This window comes from Eleginops maclovinus, chromosome 1, assembly GCF_036324505.1.
Source record: "Eleginops maclovinus isolate JMC-PN-2008 ecotype Puerto Natales chromosome 1, JC_Emac_rtc_rv5, whole genome shotgun sequence".
Taxonomy (NCBI): Eukaryota; Metazoa; Chordata; class Actinopteri; order Perciformes; family Eleginopidae; genus Eleginops; species Eleginops maclovinus.
Genome location: NC_086349.1, coordinates 23,596,194 through 23,620,062, shown reverse-complemented (window position 1 = coordinate 23,620,062; position 23,869 = coordinate 23,596,194). Strand labels below are relative to the sequence as shown.

Below are 23,869 nucleotides of genomic sequence, written 5' to 3'. Positions count from 1 at the left end.
ACAACAACATGTTTTGTTTGTTTGGGTGCTGTCCACGGTGCTGACCCACCTTTATAATTAGATTATCAACAACACATTATCCGTGCAACAGTTAGACGTGTTACAGTTACGACCTTTACACATCTTTTTAAGGGTTTTTCTCTCAGTGTTAAAACATAGTGCATTAGTATTGCTTTTAAATCTTATCTTGTAAACAATGTGACACTTTTAATAAAAGGAGCAAACTCTAGTCAGATAAGACACATAAAGGTTTCCCAGTCGCTTGAAACAGAATATCCTGCTCAGTCAGTGCAGCAGCGGTGTGTGCCTCTGATGTTTTCCTGTAGTGAACGTTTAGTCCCATTTCTACCATAAAGGCTTCCTCTGCTTTAAAGCCTACCATTACCCTGGAGTGCATCTCTTATATTTAGTGGAGCTAATATGTAGCAACACGTCCAGTTGTATGTGTCTGAAGTCCCTTCCTCACAAAACAGCATTTATATGTGGTCAGGGACGGTCTGCAGAGCCTCCCCCGGGTTCCTGTTGATGTCCACGTTCTGCAGAAGGAACAGAAATTGAAAACCCAAACTCCTACTTTCAATAATTCAGAGTGGGTTTGATTATGTAGTGTGCACTGGAACCAGTCACCATTTTATTTTTAGTTTGTACAGCTGTATTTGTCTAGGCTTTAGACAATAAAATTGCAAAAAAAGGTCTGAGAAAGGTCTGTAGCTCAGGATAGAAGACCAATGCATCGGGGCGCTTTATTTAAATGTTACAACGCCCACATACATTGTCTCTGTCAAAGAAACCAATTAATAAACAGATCAGGGGAAATACTCAATAATACATCTTTAAAAAATACATTTATGTTTCCTTTCAATTTTGACTTGCAGTATTTGTGAATGCGTAACTTTTTTTATACAGCATAAATGATTTATTGTATATTAATATCCTGCCTCTATCTGTTTACTCTGTATAGATTCTGTATAGCAGTGGTAATTACAGGATAATATGACGCCTAGTTTCCCTTCATATGGTTTAAACAGATCTACATGGTGATCTGTAACATGGTCAAATGTAAAGTAACATTAGCACAAATAAAAGAGGTGTAAAACGTTACTGGTGTCAGTAACACAGCATACTTAAAGTATGCTTACATTAGCTCAAACTAGCCACTGTAGGAGGCTTGTGAAGACCAAGTGAGGCAGCAGCAAAACAATGAAGTGTGTGGAAATCAGTGAAACTTAATGCTTAAGAATCAAACTTTTTCCCTTGAACATATATATTTCATCTACAGCGTCAGCCACCAGACGTATGTAATGTACCGCAGACCGATAGCTGGCACAGCTAAGTATCTATTATGGCAGATCTCTTGCCAGTTGGTTTGATTTTACCTCTCACTTTGTATTACTTTCCCACTTTGTCCTGCAACTGTTGCACAGCAATTTCGCTGGGGATAAATAAAGCTTCTTGAATCTTGAATCTGTGTGCTTGTGGAAACTTACCCCTGGCCTCTCTCTGTGAGTGTTGACTGCTTCGATGTTGAGGAAGAATGACTCGACTTTACAGCCTGAAATTAAGAGAGAAAGAGAGAGTGCTAGGGAGAGAGATTTACTGAGATATGGAAGTGTCACACACTCGAGGGTTTACCACCTACCGTAGGCTATCGGTGTGAGCTTGAGCACTGTGTGAAGGGGGCATCTTAGATAAGGCAGCTCCTCTTCAGAGAAGAAATAATTATTAATACAATCAGAATTAAGTTGAAATGGCCGTCCTATAGCTCAGTGGGTAGATATAGCGGCCATATAATGGGGTTTGGTCCTCATGCGGTGGACCCAGGTTCGAATCCGGCCTGAGTCCCTTTGCCGCACGTTTTCCCCTCTGTCTCCCTACTTCTCATCTGTACTATATTAAAGGCACTGCTTGCCCCCCCCCCCCCCCCCCCCCCCCCCCCCAAAAAAAAAAACACAGTCAAAGGAATTAAGTTGCAAAAAAGCAGAAACTAATTTGAAAACTATTAATACAAAATAAAAGGAAACACACAAAAGTTTCCAGTAAAATATAAATATACAATAAGGAAGTGACAAATGACTCAGTAAAAAATGTACAGTTCATCAGAATCTAAAGTGCAAGAGCTGTGCGGTATTTAAATAGGTAGTAATCGTTTGTGTCATTGCGAACAATGTGACATTCTTCGGTGTCAGGATATTTTTCGAGGCCTGGATTTCTTTACCTGCAGGTTTGTTCATAAAGTAGGCCAGCAGGCAGCGGAACACAGCTTGGTGGCAGATCACCAGAACGTTTTCCTGCCTTTCCAGCTCCATGATGACCGGCTCCAGACGATGGACGAGGTCCTCGTAGGACTGGAAAAGAGAGAGAAAATGATTAATAATTCAAAACAGGCTCAATCTATCATAGCTTCTCAGGCCCCTCGGTATGGGAACGCTATGAACTGACCCGACCTGACTCTCTCATGAGGACCGTGTCTGGATTCAGCAAGACAAGCTTCTCTGTTTAATATGAAGCTGCAAGCACTTCTAAATCCCTCCAACGAGCATGTTTTAAAAGAGCAATGTAAAGTATTCTTTCTCTTCTAGAGGAGTTACATGTTATGCTGCTTCATACTGCACTACAAATATAGTACTTTTTATTATAATCAAAGTTCCGGGTTTGATTTCGGCCACATTTCTACGCAAGATTTCTACGAATGTGGCAAGGTGCATCAGTAGAGCCGCTCGCAAAACAATACATCAGACTGTGGTTGAGTGTTCAGATACTATAACGATTTAATAAAACAAGTCTCTAGAATATTCATCGGAGCACTCACCTCCCCCTTTGGGTAACGATACCGATACTTGTCCTGGTCTCTCAGTGCAAACTCTTCCGGTAAATTCTCCTGAATCTCTTCGTAGGTTAACTCCTCACACACACCCTTTGAGATAAAACAAAAACATGAACAGAAGCAGTAAAACAAAAGGCTTGCTTTACAGCTCATAGGTCAACGTTTCGGAGATTCTTGTACCAAACACACAGCTAATAAATTCAACTATGACTGCACATCTGAAAACATCCTCTAGAAAAATAAAAGAAGCCTTTTTTGATTTGGGTTTGTTGTGTAATGATAAGACTAATCATTTCCGATCCAGAGATGTATTAATGAACTCACAGCGTCTATCTCATTGAGGGCCTTCCACTGCTCGTACTGGACCCCCAGAGCCTCGGCGGTCTGGATGGTCCTCTTCATGTGGCTCGTCCACACCTTCAGCTCTTTGATGTTCTGACCTCTGATGAAGGTCGCCAGACCCTTCGCATACTGGAAACAACAAGTGTAATATAAACATCTTCATTTGTCTTTTAGGGATTTCAAATATGTTGATTGTAGGATGAAACAAATACAACTGTCAAACCTTGTTTTTGTATTAATGCATTACTAATCCAATGATATCATTTTTAATAGCATAACAGTCCAAGGGGACATTTTTCTGCATTGAGCTCTTTTACCTTTAATACTTTCAGATTATACTCCCCATACTTTCACTTAGGTAACATTTGAAAAGCAGGATTTATAACAGAGTATTTGTGCAGTGAGGCGTTACTGCTTAAAGGATATGAATACTTCTTCCCCAGGTGTGGTGTGGTCTCCTCACCTTGTGTCCTCTAGGGGAGAGTCCTGAGTCTCCTCCGATGCGTCCTGACAGGTTGAGCTCACTCTCTCCGTGGCGGGACAGGTAGATGGACCTCGGGGTGACGTGGATGTTCATGAGGTAATACACGATCCGGCTCTGGATGTGATCCTGGATCTGGTTCACCAGGTACCGGCTGCCCACGTTGAAGATCTTGATGTAGGACAGCTTCCTGTTTGAAATCAGCATTGGGGAAAACCGAATATTAAATCGATTTGTCCGCAACTAAAGAAAAAAAACAACTGTTTTGTGAGAATGGTTTTAATCTCACAGGAAGAAATGCATCATGGGTAAGTACCTGTCCTTCTCATCGTCGATGGGCATGTAGCTGGACTTGTAGCAGTCGATGCGCCGGCTGAAGTCTTTCATCGCCTCGTCTTCGTCACGATCAACGTAATCTGGACTCCCCAGTTTCACTTGCTGGAAAGAAAATATTTTATATTGAAAACTATATCCGTACAGTGTCGGCAAACATTTAAAAATAAAGAACAATATCATCGACTCACCTTAATATTCTCTGCAATGATTTCCGGGTTGTCACAGATTGATTCCACAAAGAACACCTGCGTACAGGAAGTCATTTAATTTATAAAATGAAATGTATACTTTATGTTCCCCTTCAGAACATGAGTCTGCGATTTTAATAGCCCATAGCTATTCCCCCTGCCTCTTTACACTAAAATAAGCTTACAACATGCAAGCTCTAGATTCATACTGAACAGGCAGATATGAGAGTGCTCAATCATTTCAGGTATCTCTGCAAGAAACAGAATAAGCACATTTCTCAAAATTTCAAACATCCGTACTTACTTTGTAACCCCTCTCCTTTGCATAACTCAGGATGACTGCCCTCCGCTCCCTGGTGGTGTTTGTGGCATCAAATACCTGGAGATAAACATCAAGGTGTTTATTCATTGTTTTATCGTGATAAGAGGGACAGTTTGTGTTGTCCTCTTACTCACGGCAGCTTGTCCCTGCTCCTTTGAGAAGTATGCAGCCACATCTTTGAGAGCGGCTGAGGCACAGGCCCTAAAAGAGAGGAGAAACTCTTAAAGCCAAAGCAACCACAACTGCCAAATGATGATAGAACAATCAAAGTGGCAAGAATAATCAGACCAGATAAAACTTAAATATAAACATCCGTCTGTTTTGACATCCTTCTTACTTTCGTATCTTCATGGCCTCCTCATTTTCGGGATTAAAGAACTCAAAGTCCTTGTAGATCTTGACCGCCTCCCTCCGGTACTGGCCCACGTTAAATGCTGTTAAAATCAGGGAAACAGAGATCTTCCTTTTTAGGAAAGAAAACCTAATGTTGTTCGAAGAGATGATCTAAAACTCTTTAAACATGAAACACTTCTCGTCTCGGATGCTTTTTCACTGACATTTTGTGGGCACTCCGATCCAGTTCAGGTAGCGGGTGAGCTTCTTGGAGATGTACGTCTTCCCTCTGGCTGGCAGCCCCACCATCACAATCATCGTGGGAGAGTTACAGAACTGAGGCACCGAGGCTGATGGGAGACAAATGCATTTAACATAAAGCTGCAGTCACCGAATGCTGCTGAAATGTTAGTGTTATTGGTGCAAATGTGACTGTTCAAATGGTTGAATGAGAGAGTGTGAGGCTCTGTGCTGCAGGTCCTGTGTTCACTGTGTCACTGCCTGGATAATTATCACTAGGAGAGAGAGTAAGAGCGGCAGGGTGCAGCTCAAATGTCTGCAAACGAGCGTAGTGAGTCACTTGGCTTATCTGCACATCTTAGGGAGAAGCAGCCAGCAACAAAATCAGATAAACAGACACCAAAACAAGGCAATGCAAACAATATTTAAATAACGTTTTCTAACGAGGTGCTTTCCATCTCCTCCTCCTCAGGAAGCACAGTCAGCTTCACCATATGGCCCACGATCACAGGAACAAACACTCCTAATATCCGAGCGTGTTTGAATGTCAGTCTCTCCCCTGCCGGAGGTTATCAGCTCAGATTCACTCAATGTTCCCAATAAAACACCAATAATCTTCACAATGATGCTTTGGTCCAGACTGTGGCACTACACCCAGTGATGTCAGCAGCAGCTTAAGGGAAAATGCATTGAAGACTTTTTTAAATGCCATTCAGAATCACATTTTTGACTAAATGTGTGCACGTTTTTTCAGCTATCTGGATCGTGGGACTTTAGTGCAAGACACATTAGATAAGGAATACAAAATGACTCATTATTTGCAGCGTTAGAGAAAAAAAGGTTATTAAAATGTACTCTTCATGCTCTTTTTCTAACTGTTGAAAGACATTTAATTTAATACAAATATCTGCCTTTTTTTATAATAAACTCCCTGCCTTTTCGGACATTTGGATTATCTGCAGAAACCCTGGATTTAATACAACTACAGTAAAGAAAATACATGCCTCATAGTATATTGACCTCGGATATTAATCAGCCTTTTCTTCTTATATATTTTCCACACAAACTCAACTTCATTTCCAACCGTTTGCATGTTTCTTACCCGGTCATTACGCAGTGGTTGCATGTCTGTCTCAAAAAATGCAATGTAATTTATAAAGACAGACTGCAGGGTCGCACAAAGGAGCCGGACGGTCCAGTGTGTGACTATACAGGACAGGGAGAGCCTCCAGGCTGTTCGATTATGAATGGAGTATGCTGCGTCAGCAAAATGCTCAAAAGGCCCACGTCAGACACTGAACAGAGAGGGAGGCCTGGCTGTCATCCCATGACTGACTCCTCTGTGTGTCTGTCTGCAGCCCCCGACAGGAGCTTAGTCAGTATGAAGCAGTACGAAACACACCAATGCCTGCTGGCGGTTTCAAAACATTGATCTAAAATGAATGAGAAAGAGTAGAACAAACAGCAACACACACTACTTCTCCTCAAGCTGCACTTACATCCTCTCCTGCGGTTCAAGTTGCAGCCCACCCATGGCACCCAGATCTTGAGCAGAGGAGTCTGGGTGAGTTTCCTCTGCTCTGTGTTCACGGTGAGAGCCATGACTGAGCGGCTCTGTGATATGTGTGTGCTTCACTGAACTCTACCTACTGCAGGTCAGCTGACTGTTGCTAAGGAGAAGCACTTGGTGGAAAAGGGGTGGGGGGTGGGGGGGGACCTGAGGCCATGCTGCTTGTCTGTCTCTCCGTCTGTTTTATTATTCCCTAAGGCCTTAAGTGAGCGGATAAACTCTCTGTAGTGATGTCAGAGAGCAGGGAACCATTCATATCCAGCGTCCTGTTGTGGCGACGCAGCTTCAAACCGTCCTGTGAGGCGAGTATTACGAAGAGAGGATCCTCTCATGAATTCAAATGAGCACAGATGGTACCACACACGCTGTTTGTTTACCTCACTGTGATGTGACAGGGTTATTGTTCAGGGTCATATCAATAATATCCTGCAATACTAGCACTCGAAAGCTTCTGTGTTCTCTGAAAGTCAGCAGATATGTATGTGTATGACATGTGAAACATAGCCTGCCTGATCCAAAAAGAGGACAAACCTTAATGTAACTCAATCCATTAACGTCAAACAGGCAACGTCCTGTACCCGGTTTTGGCTGCTTCTGTTTCTCTTGGGCAGAAAGACAGCGATGTGCACTAATGACCACCATTTCCTGTTTGGAGCCCAGTTGGACCATTAAGAGAAGGTCCATGTTATTCTATTGGGCGTTTGACCTGACAGGAGTTCAGCGTGTCCCAATCAACAGCCACAGGGGATTGGAGTTTGGGCATTTCCTCCAAATACTTTCTCCAGTTCTCTTCTCTTTTACAGACAGCCTCCACACTCACAGACATTAGAAGTTACAACTCTTTCTAGGAAATCTAAACAAAACATGAGCAAATTCCAGTTAATATGTCAAAGCCTCCTCAGAGATGATATCTTTCTTGCAGAATCACCTATTAATGTGTTGTTGTTGTTGTTGTTGTTGTTGTTGTAGTTTTGAGCGGGTTAGTTCTTTGTCTCATCGACTGTCTCATTAAATAACTCACACAAGTATAAGAGAGTTATATAAACAAAAAGCGACAATGGAGTCCATTAGATAACAGGCAACTCTCTAAACCTGCTGTCTATTTCTTACTGTTGATATGTCACCGCTACTTGAGCAGTTGCTTCACTCAACAAGGAAGTCCCTTCCTTGCTGCTTAAAGGCTGGCGTTATATGACACAGTTCTATTTTTACTTTCATATTGTGACCTGTGTTGCACAACGTATGAACACATGGCCTGCATATGTCACACTTTACTATAAACTTGCTAAAAGGAGTCTTCTACGCATTACTTCGGCATGCTCTGTGCAGAGGCTCACCTGCACTGTCACACCTGCGCCGCCTCAAGTGTTCCAGCTGGGGAGGCTCCATTCTGCTCTCCAAGGAAGCAGCCAGCAGAGCGGATAAAGACCGCCCGACACAATCCACGCACTGGTGGCAATGGGATAGATGCTCTTTTTAAAGAAACTAAACCCCCACTGCCAAAGCAACCCCCCACCCCTTCGAGCCCTCTCTTTTCACGCCACATGTGACATATGATAGCAGCACGATGGTCTTGTCCTTTAATGTTTGCCAGGGCCAGAGTTCACAACATACACACATGCAGGAGAAGCTGCACTGAGAGGGCGTGTCGTAACATGTGCAAAGGTCACTGGAAAGGTGATTGTTGTTGCACAGGGGATGACATTATGACGACGAATAAAGTAAACTTGAGATTACCATGTTGGTCAGGGACACTATCATGCTTTTGTAGTCTATTTCATGTATTTTGTAAATGTCATCCCTTTTTCCCTCCTTTCAGACTTTTGTTTTAAATTGTCATAATTAGCTTAAGCATTCTCTGATCGTGACCAATGTTTTGTGACGTTGCAATGACCTGGGGTCCATGTGGACGTGCCAAAATTCCTCAAATTATTCTTGAGATATCGCGTTTGAAAGAATAGGACGAGCGTTCGTCATAAATATGGACAGCTGAAACATACCACATTGTAATGATAACTGGTGGAATCAAAAAGGAAGTAAACCACTTGCTCTGATAAACAACACCATGGTTGCCTCAAAACCACATAGTTTATATAGGTCACCATAAACCATGGTTTTCATCACCCATGGGGGGAATGGCTTTGACCAATTTGACAATAGGGTACTAAAGTAACAAGATGAACAACAACCGCAAGTTTTAAATAATTTCCTGCTCTTAAATTCAAACTCTGTGGCCAGTCATAACCTCCAAACACTTTGACTGCCTGTAGAAAGAGTTGCACCGTTTAAAAACAAATGCAGTGCCGAGCTGTTTTAGGAAGTCACTTTATGAATATAATTGTATTTGTGACCCATTGCACCACCTTGACGCCTCAACAACACAACTTTAGTGTTTTAAAGCAAAGAATTGCAAAGCTTTAAGGTTTTAATACATTACCACCAATATGAGGAAAAAGACAGAAAGTTAACCATTGGTGAAAGTGAAAATACCTGCCTATGCAAGATAATGTACTAATTTCTGAGAATTCAAAGGTCATACATAGATATAACAAGACATTGATTACTTAGAAAAACGACCAGACCAAGTGTACTCTGAAAAACTATATAGAAGATGAAATGAATCGCCTTTTCTTCATAAAAAATGGAAGTATTTATCTATCTATCTAAAGACACACAACACAGTTCATGAACTATTGGTGTGCGCTTGCAGAGAGCAGATGCTAATCTGATGTTGGGTTTGAATGCATCAGACCTTTAAAACATTCCAGAAGTTTGTAAAATCATATCCAGATGGTGTTTGCTTCGGGAGAGCATAACAGTCAGAACAGGGGGAGAAATGGGCGGAGGGTTTTACAGGGGGACCTACGCATGGTTGCATTTGTTTGGATAAACAGGCAGCAGAAAGGATAAGTCAGGGCCATGCAGAGTTATACATTTACCTGCATTTCTACCGGCAGCTCAGCAGGACCGCTCATTGATCAACTCGGACCGGGTCTGAGGGAGAAGTCTGAGGTGAGCAGCTATTTTGATAAGAAATTGTGTGTTTCTGCACGTGTAATTACTTTTTCAAAAGGTTGTGCAGAGGTATTTCTTCACAGTTAAGCTCTTTACATTAACAGGCCTGCTTTTCATCTTTGCTGTAACGTGCTTCTGCTTCTTAGAAAACCCCCCCTTGTGTAAAGAGGTCAACACAAATATGAATTTCTTTTTGAAGCTATCATGCTCCATTTCCCTTCGCATTTGATATCAAAGTGAGTCTGCCATACAGCTGAGTCTGGCAGTGCATCTAGGTTGTGGTTTATCGTGTCCTGTGTGCTGCAGTTTGAAATGAAAAGTCGTTTTTGTACACACCACAATGTTTGCTACGGTGGCTTTAATTTTAGAATAATAACTTCTGCACTACATTTCCTGCTGTGCTCACTGTTAATGCTTTACACCAAGACTTTACTTTAATGGTTAAGGGCCACAAGGACTTTGACTTGGTTAACTGGTGCTCTAGTGTACATAACAGCTCCAGGAGAAAACTCAGAGAAGGACAATGACCAACATGTGGCACATAGACAGGTTAAGAAAAGACATACTGTGTGGCGAAAGACTGATCATAAACATAGATAAACTTTAAAACATGTTTGTAGATGTAGAGTTTAAAAAGAAGGGCCTTATCCACACCCAGTCAGGTTCAAAAGAGATTTACAGAGTTCATGTTTATTTTGAGGCAAAGAGCATAGATATTGAAGTATGTCGTAATAGAGGAGGACGTTTTAAGACATTCATTTCAAAATCTGATTTCACGCAAACCGGCATTTAGCGTTATGACAAATGAAGAATGAAGAAAGCTGTTCTGACAGTGCCAAATAAAATTGTATTGGTCCGGATGCTGATGTCAAGGGGGTGTACCATGGTTTGGTATTCATTTTTGTAGGCTCAAAGAAGACAGACAACATATGAGAAGATCATGTCCTATTTGTCTGGGACACTGAATGTATATTGATGTATGTATTTATGTAAATGATGTTCATAATAAAAGCGTTATAGCTTTACAAATGACACCAAACCTGCCATGAAATCCACAAAACCAGCCTGAAAATAAGGAGAATCTGGGTTCAGAAGTATGCTACAGTCAACTTCCCTTTTTGAGATTTATGAGAAATGAATGATGTAAGAGCACACCTTAAATGAATCTGGCTTTTTAACCAAGTGTATTAAACTAACATTTGTAAGGTAGCTATTTGGCAGCTTGAGCACAGCATGAACTGTAAATCTATTCAGTAAAGTTTCTGTGTCTCCTCCACAGTGATGAGGTCATATCCAGCCCTGGCGTTCACCCTGCTGTTTTCAGCTACCCTGCTTTCCAGTTGTGACGGTGGAAAAGTGCTGGTTTACCCAGTCGATGGGAGCCACTGGCTAAACATGAAAATCCTGTTGGAAGTGCTTCATTCGAAGGGCCATCAAATCACGGTTATTCGTTCCTCCACCAGCTGGTACGTTTCAGAGTTCTCACAACATTACACCTCCATCACTGTCCCCCAGGAACAATCCCAAAACTTAGAAAGCCAGGACTTCATGACCTCTTTTCTGAAGAGGTCAATAGAGATCCGTCGGAATAAAGGCTCACTCTGGGCCCTCCTTGAGTTTTATAGGAATATTTTCGACATGATGGGGGAGAACCAGAAAGTTGTAGCACAGCTGGTTGTCAGCATCTTCGAGAATAAGACACTAATTAAGGAGCTGCAGGAAACTGGATATGATCTTTTTCTGACGGACCCTGCATTTCCAGGCGGAGTGCTGTTGGCACACTATCTCAAGCTTCCCTTGGTTTTCAACGTGCGTTGGCTTTTCAGTGGCGAGGGCCACTTTGCCATCGCTCCTTCACCTCTTTCCTACATCCCTGCATTGTTCTCCGACCACTCAGACAAAATGGACTTTTTCCAGAGAATCTACAACATATTCCGGCAAAGTGTAATGATTTACATGTACCACTATGTCTCCAATCCACCTTACCAGGCTGTGTGTGATCATTATTTTGGACCTGATGTCAGCGCCATGTCTCTCATCCAGGGAGCTGATCTCTGGCTAATGCGGGTCGACTTTACATTCGAGTTTCCTCGTCCCACCATGCCCAACGTTGTCTACATCGGAGGCTTCCAGGGAAAGCCCTCCAAGCCTCTGTCATCAGAGTTAGAGGCATTTGTGCAGGGTTCTGGTGAACATGGGGTGATTGTAATGACTCTGGGGACCCTGCTAAGCGACCTGGGCCCTGATATCTCGGAGATTATTGCGGCTGCATTTGCAAATCTCCCCCAAAAGGTTGTGTGGAGACACATGGGGAAAAGACCCAAAACCCTGGGAAACAACACGATGCTGGTTGAATGGCTGCCTCAAAACGATATTCTAGGTCACCCTAAAACCAAGGTTTTTGTCACGCACGGGGGGACTAATGGAATTTACGAGGCCATCTACCACGGTGTACCAGTTCTAGGCATCCCTCTCATCTTTGACCAGTATGACAACATGGTGCGTCTGAAGTCCCGGGAAGTGGCCGAGATTGTTGAAGTGACAACCTTGGATGTTGAATCCTTCACTAGCGCTCTGAAGAATATTCTAGACCCAAAGAAGCCATACAAACAGAACATGGTTAAACTGTCACAGCTTCACCGTGACAAACCAATGAAACCCATAGACAGTGCCATTTTCTGGATGGAGTTCGTCATGAGGCACAAGGGGGCAGCCCATCTGCGTACAGAGTCCTACAAGCTGCCATGGTATGCCTATCACTGTCTAGATGTGATAGCAGTCTTTGTAGCATTTGGTTTTCTGATCATTGCTTTAGTTTGGGTTTCTTGTAGATGGCTCATCGGATGTTTGATAAAGACCAAGAAGTCCACATCAAAGTCAAAGAATTAATAGATAACTGCATGAGGATGTCAACTGGAGACTGTTGATGAGAGTGAGATAAAACATCCGTCATTTACAGTGGACCAGAAACTATCAAACAACAACAGGAAGCAATACATATCACATGAATGTCTTAGTGGGAAAGTGCTGTTAAGGCTGATTAATAACAACTTTAAACTGTTCGAATCATTAGCACTATTCAATCTACTGAAATGTTTGCAAAAGAAGATACAAGTGGGATCTTTGCATAATTCTGTAAAGTGATTCATTAATGAGTTTTACAATGAAGTGTTGCTTTCCCCTCCTTCTGATTATGAATCATCATCAGTTTGTATGTTGCAATGCTTGTGAAATGTTAAAAATAATAAATGATTGACAACAGTTTCATTTTTTCAAAACAAAAATCTAATTGGAACTTTAAAGCAAGTTGAATTTGGACATGTTGAGTGGTAAAACACTTTATAGAAACAAGTGACGGGGGTGCAGCAGTTTGTAGCGGGATATACTACATGTTGGATTTATTAAATAACCAAACATGTTGTCAGTTTCATAGGTTAACAAGCATTAGCCTATTGCATCCAGAATCAAACCATTTAACTGATATTTCTGACCCTAAATAAAAGTTGAGCTGGGTGTTTGAGTAAGACTGTAGCTCTGTTACACGGCGTAGCTGATGAACAAACACTAACCTATTAACTGCTGTAAACCAGCACTAATTAAACCCATTATCTTCTTTAGAACTGCAGTACATAGATCATTAACATCAGTTGGATAACAGACCAGTGTATTATCTGAAACCTATATCAATGTTTAATAGGATTAGTCCCGACTCTAGTTAGTGTCACTCCTGCTTCAAAGAACTAGCTGGGTGTTTACACTACATAACATTTATATAGCTGATCCTTTTTTGCATTCGACCATGTGAGCCCAACCACAGGAACCACACAAATAACTCCATCAGTTGCACTAATGTAATGCAAGCGCTTCATTTATAGACCAAAAGAAATAGGTATATCTGGACAGACATTTTTTGCAGCATGTTTTATTCCTCTAACATGTTCCTGTTTAAGCCACTACACACACATATGCACACACAACAAACGGTACTGGGCTTCACAACCTCCTTCTAAAGAATTCAGTGATACACAAGAGGTTGTGGTTAAAATTCAGTTCCTGTTTGTTCAGCACGTTTGTCTTTTGTTGAAACGGCATCATATTTTACAAAAACAAAACAAATGTCAGAGAATTTAGCAGGCAACATCATTCACAGTCTGCACGGCCCTCCACTTTAAAATACTATTCACTAAAGTTAGCCATATATTTTTCATTGTTTTACATTTAGATTCAGATTCAAGAAGCTTTATTTATCCCGAGGGAAATTGATTTAAATTTGGTGTTAATAATTGTCTATAGCATTTTCTTTTTTGACGCTAAATAGTTTCATTAAAATACTTTTATTACCTTAATTTTTGACCTACTTACAACTTATTTTATTAGATTGTTTATTTATTGTTTATTATGCAATTTGTCAATGTAAAGATACTGATCCCTGTTCAACCTCATCTGCAGTTTGAGCTACAGGCACAGAGCAGAAGTTTGAGAGACTCAAACGACTGAACGTCTCACGAGCGCACATGAGCAGCCGTCTGAGTTGAGCAGGAATATTCTCATCTCCATGGAGGTAAACCAGGGGGTTGAGAGCACTGTTCAGACACACAAGGCCACGACTTATCTGATGAGCAATATAGACTCCATCAAACCAGTTACGGCAATTTCTCTGTTTTAACAAAACTCTAGACCAGAGGTTGAGGTTCTTCAAAACATGATAGGGGATGTAACAAACGGAGAAAAGAAGAATCAAGATTAACAACAGCTTTAAACTTCTCTGTTTCAGTACCTTGTCAGTGGTGTTTGTGCGACAGAGCACAACAATCACATGTCCATAGCAGCCCAGAGTGATCAGCAATGGGATACAAAACCCAGTGAGAGTCCATCCAAGGCTGTACTTCAGGTAATCCTCCACGTAGATCTTACTGGTGGTTTCATAACATTTGACAGTTTTGTTTCCAAATGTTTTGCTGAAGAACATGTCTGGAAGAATTTGAATGCTCACCATCAGCCAAACCAAGACTGAGATCCCCACAGAGTGGAGGACAGTTATTCTTCCCATTACTCTCATCGGATGGACAATAGCCAGGTACCTGTACACACTTATACAAGTGAGGAACCCAATGCTGCTATACAAATTCAGGTTGAAGCAGAATCTCGTTATCTTGCAGAACACATGTCCAAAGATCCACTTACTGCCCATAAAGTGGTACACCATCAGAAATGGCACTGTGAGCAGGTACAAAACATCAGCAAGTCCGAGGTTCAGAACAAAAACATTGATGTTTCCCAGTTTCTTCCATTTCTGTGGCAAAGATTTCAATCCCCATCCATTAGCTAGCAGACCAACGATGAAGACTAAGATGTAAACAGGAGGCAGAAATCTTCCAGAGAAGTCAAAGCTAACACGAGGACAAACAGACCCATTCATTCTGTATTCGGAAGAGAATATTACAACAGATCTTTGTCTCTGTCGGCGATCAGACAGTGTAAGGAAACGTGACATACTATCTGTTCCGAGAAGACCTCCTTTTGATGCTCTGCTGTCCTTGATATCAAAGTGAGATCAGAGTGAGGATATGTCAGCATCACGTGTGCTTTCTTCGTTTGCATACGCACCATTAAAGTCTGGTATTTTTTCCACTATACCAGAGAACTTTTAATATTGACGAGAACGTTCACTCTCAAAACCGTTCCGGTATGGTACTGCACCTGGGGGGCGCTGGTGGGCCAGTGCAGAATGAATGTGGTCCTATGGAGCCCCACCCATAGATTCCTACATTTCTTTGGATATAATTTTTTTTTAAATCACTGCTATAGTTTTTTAAACATGGAATGGATAATCCTCACAAACGACACATAGCTAGTATTTTATATTCGCTTGATTTTGACTAAAATTAGGTTTTTGTAAATCAGATGACGTCATGCGTGATAAATTGCTTTACGGCACCTTGTGTCTCTCCTTCCCTTTCCTTTCCCTCGCAGCAACAGCTGCATACGATCGCAGCTGATTTGGCTCCGTGGGACTGATTTGAACTCACCTCCTTTAGCATTTGACAAATTATTCGCAGACCTGTGTTTATGAAGTAATTGAGCAAAGTACAATCAGTGATGTCTCTAGTCACATTTGTCAACTTCCTTCAGGCATTGACAATTGCGCAGATTTTCCCTCCAAATTTTTTAAATACCGGCTTTCTTGCGAAGCCGAGCGCAGATAGGCTGCATATAGTACAGATATAACTGAATATAGAAGGAAAACATGTTACCTTTCATCATCCTTGGGGAAGCTGAAATAGGACAGTCCTTTTTGAGAATTTTTGCAATTAATTGCAGCACACTGACGCGGCATCTTTATCTTAATCAACTTTTTTTTACGGAATGTTTAATGTTCTAGAAAGCGGGATTTATCCTTAAGGTAGCAATATAGCAATATCGAACATACGCTCAAGGTAAGAAAACAAACACATGCTCGTAATCAGTTAACTTTCAAATTTATTTTTACAATACAATGTATGTGTGTGGTAGGATCAGTACATCCAAAGTTGACCATAATCAAATAAAAAAGTTCGATTGTAATGTCCTTTCAGAGTCCTCCTTAAGAGCTTTCTTCTTCTTCTCTTTTAACGGCGGTTGGCACCTTAAGAGCGTTGTTGATGTTCTGTGGACAGGTACCACAAAGCGTATTCTTCGGTCGTAACCAGTCGTGAGTTCTTCATTGACCAATCGGCTTTCATTAGCCAGATGCTAGCAGAACCTGGGTCGCAACTGCCCAACCTGTAAGAAAACAAAAGGCTATGACCCCCAGATTATTCCACTTTTGACGAAAAATCCCTGTCGACCTCTCGGAAACCACAGTAGTATTTTGGATTTTGTAGACGATATGCTAGGAGAATGATGTAGCTAGCCGCCTAGCTCCATAGGGGTCCATGTATTCTGCACTCGCCCGCGATCGCCCCCTAGGTGAACTGCAGCCAAATTCGGTACAATGGGGGTGAATAGAGAGTGAAGGGGCTTTCCGTAGACGGGCTTTGACTATATGATGTTGTGGGAGGATGTGGTTTTGAGGGTTGGGGCATTTCATTAAGCAGAGTGTACAGGACACGTGCCCAAAGTGTACAAATAAATATCCCCTTATTGAGCTCCTTAACAGTTTTAGATAACACTACAAGTGCATACTTTTATTTAAGACATATACATGTAGAAGCAGTTTGGGTGACGCAGGTTGGCTTTATCATTTACACAGATGGAAATACAGGAAAAGGTCTCCCTCTAATGGTAGAGTTCCTACTATAAACAACAATTGATGAAGCCTTCTTAAACACTTGCAGATTCAGTGAAATAAAGTTGAGTTGATCTAAATGTTGTTGTTTACGTTGGTTAATGTACTCAAAGCCAAATTATAATGAATGGGAAAGTTTAACTTTAAATGTGGTTAATGGTCTTTTATCTTTCATTTATTCACAATAGTATCACTAATACCATTGCTTAACGCCAGTACCTGTAACTGTGAAAAGAATCCACAAATGCTTTTTGACACATGCAAAATGAGTTGAGAAGATCTGACTTTTATGAAATATAGAGGAGAATTTTTCTATGTTGTTGAGGGCAAGTCTAATTCAAATCTCAGGTTTAGATAAGCAAACTGCAAAGACAGGAGTCCACAGGCACACTATGCCACACATAAAATGTAGCATCCCAATGGAATTAATACAAGCCTGGACTGATGGTTTCATGTACTTTATTCCGTTTCCAATATTACTGCATTGACCAACGTAAGAGCTAGGTAGAAATTAAACAGGAGACAAAATGATACACATTAGACACATTAAGCTAAACTCTGTTAGCACTGAAAAGTTAACAAATACACAAATAAACTCCAAATTATTTGACAATTAGACACACAGATGCAGTTACCTTGTTTCCCTCTCGACTGGAGCTAAACTCCGTTATACTCTCCCGTTATGTCGTGTTACTGCACCGTTTCTCCGTGTTACCGTACTTTTCGTTAACGTCTTTCTGCTCAACTTCCGTTCCTTATCTCTTCAAAATAAAAGCACATCCTTGTTCATGAAAGATAACAAAATAAAAGCAATTTAACAAATACATGAACCATATTGTTTGGGTTCCTTTACATAAAAAGATAGCTAAACGTCCAGGGGCCTCGTTTATAAACGTGGCATACGCCCAAAAAATGGCGTACGCCAGTTTCTAAGCAATCTTTTCGATTTATAAAAAACAAACCTGACGGGAAATGTGCGGTCCTCCAAGCACACTCTGACCCATGCTTACGCACAAACACGGGAGAGATGAGAAACTGCGACACCGTTGGCAGAAGGAAGAACGGAGAGAACCATGTGGAAATAAAACCACCAATCGAAACATTACCTCATATATCATATAAGAAGAATTCATTTGCAGAAGGATAAAAGCCGATCTTAAAATGATTAAACAAACGCCTGTTTGAGACTTCTGAGTGCACACAAAACCATAACTTTGAGAAATAAATAAGATAAGATAAGATATGTTATTGAAACCCACCCCTCAAATATATTCTCAACATGTTACGAAATGTGTTCTCATACATGATGTGGTAAACAGAAAGACATGTTAACTGACGCCGTTGAGGTTGTCTGAAAATGTGTTTAAATTGTTGAGCATTTTAGAACTTTGTTTTTGAACGGTCCTTTACAAATAAAGTTCATTATTATGCCGTTCGCCGGAACGTGATGGGTCGCTCGTAAAACACAAAATATATGAAAACTAATAACACCATATATTTGGTCAATTGTAGCCCTGACATCACACAACATACTGGTTGTATTTCCTTTAACTGGTTGATAGAGTTGCTGCTGGGGGTGGGTGAGACGCACAGGGTGCAGTGGAGACGCTGTGCACAGCCGGAACACAAACCACCAAATAAACAGATATCTCTTTTGTAAACAAAGTCCCAACTGTTTGTATATGTGCAAACCCTGCTATTGCACTTGGTTTAATATCATTTCCTAAAAGGGAAGAACATTACGTTACTGAGTGCCAGACGCACAGGTGTAGGCTAACGTGCGTGCGCAGTGTTTTATAAACCGGAATATTTTTGTGCATATTTACTTGCTTTGTCCTACGTATGCCACCTTCCCACGTGAATCCTAGGCAGTGCTTTATAAATGAGGGCCCAGGTCTCTTAATGTCAACGATTGGCCACAAGGTGGGGTAGATGTCAAGGTTTTAGCTGATCTATAATAAAAGGTTTAACACATGAGGAGCACAAAGGTGAAAGAGATGGCAGTGCATTAAAATGTTTCTGTTTGAAACATTTTAATAAAGCACAGGCAGTATGAGGAAAATAAAGAGCTTTTTGAACATTAAAGCATGGAGACATGTCCCAGTAGAGGAACAAAATACAGATATGAACCTTGAAAGTCAATCAATTTGGCTTCATTATTTATATAAAATATAAAAACTGCTGTGTATTTCTGTGTGCTTCAAACATGTTTGTAACAGCTCATCATCAGAGAGAAGAAGTGTACTGCAAAAGGATTTAAAGAAAAAGGCTACAAAATATACATTAGGAAAATATGAATCTTTGAACACTCTGCTTTGAAATCAAAAACACACACATCTTTTTAAAATGCAGGACATAAGTAAAACATTGAGATATCTTCAACTGACATCGGTCTATAATATATTTACAACAAACAAATCATATCAAAAAATAAGTGCAATGTCACATTACTACAAAAACTGTACAGGTTAAAAGTTGAACTGCTCAATGTCTGTCAACACAAAGGCTGGGGTCCTTCTTTGGGATCACTTTCTATCTAACAAACTATGCCCTTGAAGACATACAGTAAATTGCCGGTAATCAATGTAAACATGTCTTTAAAACTTTCTTTATGACCATACCATTAATAGTGAATAAGTGCAGTTTGAGATTGTACATGTGTGAAGATCAGCATTCACAACCTCAATCATCAGTTTATTTAAAATGATCCTTTTCTCCCTTAAGGTCCGTTTTGGAGAGGATGCGGATCCGCCTCAATGAAGTCTTACTGTTCTGAGTGACCCGGCGCTCACACAGACCGCTCAGGGCCGGTACCCCCACAGAGCTGGGTTACTGTAAAGGGTGTAGAGTACAGCCTACAGAGATCCAATTGGTCTGGCTCTTTTTTTCTTCCTGTTTGTTATCCCGATCATTGAATTAGTTGTCAAATTCTGGTTTGCCTCAACCCACTAATCAACGTGATTACTATTACACACAGTATGACTCTAAAGTTGGGGGATTTCTTTGCACAAGTAGTCAGACATAGTTGTTCAAATATATAATGTTAAGGTCACATTGTGCTTACATCAGTTATACATACAGTACCAATATTGACATTTGAATCTGCCATTGTACTTTATACAGTTTTCCAGTGAACCACTTTCTGCAGGCGTGTTCCAACACGTGAAGCTTTACAATTTGCATCCTGTTTATTTTTACACATTCACACTTCTGTTTTAAATTCAGAGAGCATGCATCTACATTAACATCCCCATAAAACCACAATGTGTAGTCCTGTTCTCTCTGGCATCATTTTTAGATTAACATGAACTTTCTGAGCCTTTTTAAGCATTTGAACAGCAAGATGACCACCACAGAGACCATGACCATGGTTCAATTCATGTTTTACTTCAAGAGAACTTGACTAAGAGTGCTGTAAAGTCTCAACACAGCTTGGCGAGCTCGCTGTAGCAGTGGTCTGAGCTGACCCCAAATACTTTCATCTCCATGGAGGTAAACCAGAGGGTTGAGAGCACTGTTCAGACACACAAAGCCACGACTAATCTGATGAGCAATATAGACTCCATCGGACCACTCACGGCACAGATTTTGATTTAACAAAAGTCTAGACCAGAGGTTAAGGTTTTTCAATACATGAAAGGGGATGTAACAAACAGAATAAAGCAGAATCAAGGTGAACAACAACTTCAAGCATCTCTGTTTCAGTACCTTGTCAGTGGTGTTTGTGCGACAGAGCACAACAATCACATGTCCATAGCAGCCCAGAGTGATCAGGAATGGGATAAAAAACCCAGTGAGAGTCCATCCAAGGCTGTACTTCAGGTAATCCTCCACGTAGATCTTACTGGTGGTTTCAAAACATTTGACAGTTTTGTTTCCAAATGTTTTGCTGAAGAACATGTCTGGAAGAATTTGGATGCTCACCATCAGCCAAACAAAGACTGAGATCACCACAGAGTGGAGGACAGTTATTCTTCCCATTACTCTCATCGGATGGACAATAGCCAGGTACCTGTACACACTTATACAAGTGAGGAACCCAATGCTGCCATACAAATTCAGGTTGAAGCAGAATCTCGTTACCTTGCAGAACACATCTCCAAAGATCCACTTACTGCCCATAAAGTGGTACACCATCAGAAATGGCACTGTGAGCAGGTACAAAACATCTGTAAGTCCGAGGTTCAGAACAAAAACATTGATGTTTCCCAGTTTCTTCCAGTTGTGCAGCAAAGACTTCAATCCCCATCCATTAGCTAGCAGACCAACGATGAAGACTAAGATGTAAACAGGGGGCAGAAATCTGCTTGAGAAGTCAAAGCTGACATGAGTACAAAATGTGTTATTCATTGTCGTCAGGATGGCAGTTGCTGCTCTCTGTGAGTGTGATATATAAATCACAAGGTTTAAGTTTCAGAGAACGGTTTCTGTTTAAAGCCACAGCCTCTGAATGTAACTTCCTGGATCTGCACTCTACACTGGAAATGCCGATGCTTGGCTGGTTAGTCAATGATACAAATTAAAGTTATCTTAATGAGATCCTAGTCCACATGTACATCTTCTAAGACGCCTCTGACGACCTTATGAGAAATGGAAACTGAATGTGAAAAGTTTTAAACATTAATGCTATGCCTAAAATAGAGCCAAAATAGGCACACAATTAAAACATTTCAAATTAAAGAACTGGTTTTTACAGAAATACATTTAAATGTTTTCAGGGATGAACTTTATAGTTTACGGTTTGAATAGTTGTATTGCATTCTGTTGGTTAATGACCTATTAGAGTTATTGTCTGGTGGGTGTAAAAACTATAAGGTTTACCCATAGACTGTATATATATTGATGGACAGAGGTTCGTCCGTTAAAAGTGAAGCAAGCGCTAGTCCAGAGCCCCCTGGTGGCTGGCTGCAGTACAATGCGTAGCTCCGCCCATTCCCATGTATTTTCAATGGGCAAGTAACCAACTTTCTATGTCACTTTTCTCACCTAAAACAAATTTTGCATCCACAACTTTTTATTCGAAAAAATAGCTTTCAAGGTGCTTCACATCACACCATTTTTCTTTTTCCCGAGAAATTATTTTCTTTAATGTTATTTTAATAAATATAAAAGGGGCGTGGTTACACTTTGATTGACAGTGCAGCCGCTTGCAACCTCCTTCAACATTTCATTTCATTCAGAGTAGCTGTAGGCTCGGCTGTAGTGGTGTTCTTTTGTCAGGCAACTCATATTTGTTTTATTTGCTGTTATTACTTTACATTTATATATTGACAGTCATGTCGTGTTGTGCTGTTGATTGTACTAACAGGCCATCTCAGGGGAGCTCTGTGCAGTTTTTTCGGTAAGTGAATATTAACTTAATATTAGCTAGCGAACTCATTAAAATGACGGTAGCGATAGCTTAGCCGCTAACGTTAGAAAGTTAACTTAATTTGACAGTAATCTATAGATTTTCGGACATCCTTGAAAGGATTATAGTCATATACCAACGAAAAACAGATAGATTTGTATGTTGAAGACGCTCGAAACATCGAGATTTCTAATGAGAAAAAAGTTAACGTTAACGTTTAAATATTCTAGGCTGAATATTTAATGACAGCTGTCACAGCTGGCTTTGCGATGAGGGTGTTTGACGTGCTCTGTGAAATACATGAGGTGAAATTAACAAATAACATTATTCTTAGTGACATTAGGTAGAAGGATGGTTATTATTGTTATTATTTATGTATCTTATTTGACATTGTGCCAGGAATAGCGATCTAGTTGGCAATCTGTTACGTTACGTTACCAGGTTAATTTACCTCAGCATTCAGCGGTACTATGCATTATTAATTTAAAGATAGAACTAGTCTAATCATTGTCAGTATATTGTCAGTTTATTTTATGTAACGATGGTGTGATAGTTCTTAGACGAAGCCGTGTACGTGAAGGATTTCAAACTTTAACATTAACAGTTCTTGGTAAGATTTAATGAGATTTAATGTTAACGTTATGACAGCTGTTTTCGCTATGAAGGCGGTTTAACTTCGCTAACGTTATGCTACCGAGTACCTCGGCATTCTGCTAGTTTATTAAAGGCATAGCCTAGTCAAATGAATGTCGTACAATGACTGACTGAACGAATGTGAACGGATAAACTAGCAACCTTGCTGTGTGGTGGGGAACGGACGGAGAAGGGGGCGTGTTTCACTCGATAAGGGGCGTGTTTCACTCGATGAGTGGGCGGGTCTGATCGCGACCTCCTCTTCACTGCGCATGCTTCAGATTCTACTGCGCAAGCGTACTTCGAACTGGCTCCAAATTTTCAGATGGCGTCGCCTCGGTTGCTTCAATTCTATAGAACACAGCTGAATGGAGCCACTCTGTCCATCTATATATACAGTCTATGGGTTTACCACATCCTGTCATATTGTACTTTCTGGTACTTCTGCTTAACTGAGAGCAGATGGTATCTGCATGTAGAGTTCATGAGGTGACATCAACCTCAGCAGTAGATTCTAGTCAAGATGTCAGGAGAATGTTAAGGATACATCACTACAGAAAATAAATGAAAGAGGCTCTATTATGCTCTTTTGGGGAGTTCCCTCCGCTGTAGTGTGTTATACAGGTTTTTGTACATGTAAATGGTCTGCAAAGGCTAAAATCACAAAGTTAGAGGGAGTTTCTCTCCTACATCCCCCCTCCCTGCCTGAAACGCCTCCAATGGCTTCTTTTGGATAGCGCTCCAGCACATTGTATGTGATAGGATAAGGGGCGGGACATCTGTAAACGGTTGACCAATATCAACAAAGCCGGCCAGTTAACCAATCAGAGCAGACTGGGCTCTGGTTTCAGACTGAAAGAGGTGCTGCAGCACAGGCAGTATGAGGAAAATAAAGAGCTTTTTGAACATTAAAGCATGGAGACATGTCCCAGTAGAGGAACAAAATACAGATATGAACCTTGAAAGTC

At 40.9% G+C, this 23,869-nt stretch overlaps 4 protein-coding genes and 1 long non-coding RNA gene across 8 annotated transcripts; 1 reads left to right on the top strand and 4 right to left on the bottom strand.

Annotated features, from left to right (window-relative positions):
- Positions 1-11: 11 nt before the first annotated feature.
- On the bottom strand, positions 12-8,166 carry pfkfb1 (6-phosphofructo-2-kinase/fructose-2,6-biphosphatase 1). Of its 4 annotated transcripts, XM_063887159.1 has the most exons (15): positions 6,169-6,261; positions 5,511-5,739; positions 5,051-5,176; positions 4,831-4,927; positions 4,628-4,694; positions 4,476-4,550; positions 4,172-4,228; positions 3,964-4,085; positions 3,630-3,837; positions 3,149-3,295; positions 2,810-2,914; positions 2,216-2,345; positions 1,640-1,702; positions 1,488-1,552; positions 12-536 (listed from the first exon to the last, which is right to left on the bottom strand). In XM_063887159.1, exons 3-15 carry the CDS (start codon positions 5,142-5,144, stop codon positions 477-479), a joined length of 1,290 nt encoding a protein of 429 aa, XP_063743229.1. In that variant the 5' UTR covers positions 5,145-5,176; positions 5,511-5,739; positions 6,169-6,261; the 3' UTR covers positions 12-476. The 4 variants fall into 4 exon arrangements, with proteins under 4 accessions (XP_063743229.1, XP_063743214.1, XP_063743204.1 ...); XM_063887144.1 differs by lacking the exons at positions 5,511-5,739; positions 6,169-6,261 and adding an exon at positions 7,974-8,166; XM_063887134.1 differs by lacking the exons at positions 5,511-5,739; positions 6,169-6,261 and adding an exon at positions 6,566-6,707.
- On the top strand, positions 6,461-12,912 carry LOC134866893 (UDP-glucuronosyltransferase 2A2-like). The gene is made up of 3 exons (XM_063887095.1): positions 6,461-6,630; positions 9,594-9,648; positions 10,931-12,912. The coding sequence occupies exon 3, from the start codon at positions 10,933-10,935 to the stop codon at positions 12,538-12,540; it is 1,608 nt and encodes a 535-aa protein (XP_063743165.1). The 5' UTR covers positions 6,461-6,630; positions 9,594-9,648; positions 10,931-10,932; the 3' UTR covers positions 12,541-12,912.
- A 798-nt stretch (positions 12,913-13,710) lies between these two features.
- LOC134867012 (P2Y purinoceptor 1-like) lies at positions 13,711-15,187 on the bottom strand. Its single transcript, XM_063887280.1, has one exon. It carries the CDS (start codon positions 15,143-15,145, stop codon positions 14,060-14,062), a length of 1,086 nt encoding a protein of 361 aa, XP_063743350.1. The 5' UTR covers positions 15,146-15,187; the 3' UTR covers positions 13,711-14,059.
- A 926-nt stretch (positions 15,188-16,113) lies between these two features.
- On the bottom strand, positions 16,114-18,852 carry LOC134867136 (uncharacterized). Its single transcript, XR_010166123.1, has 2 exons — positions 17,554-18,852; positions 16,114-16,413 (listed from the first exon to the last, which is right to left on the bottom strand). It is a non-coding gene; the product is annotated as an uncharacterized LOC134867136 (long non-coding RNA).
- A 345-nt stretch (positions 18,853-19,197) lies between these two features.
- Positions 19,198-23,749, bottom strand: LOC134867036 (P2Y purinoceptor 1-like). Its single transcript, XM_063887313.1, has one exon. The coding sequence runs from the start codon at positions 21,266-21,268 to the stop codon at positions 20,303-20,305; it is 966 nt and encodes a 321-aa protein (XP_063743383.1). The 5' UTR covers positions 21,269-23,749; the 3' UTR covers positions 19,198-20,302.
- Positions 23,750-23,869: the final 120 nt, after the last annotated feature.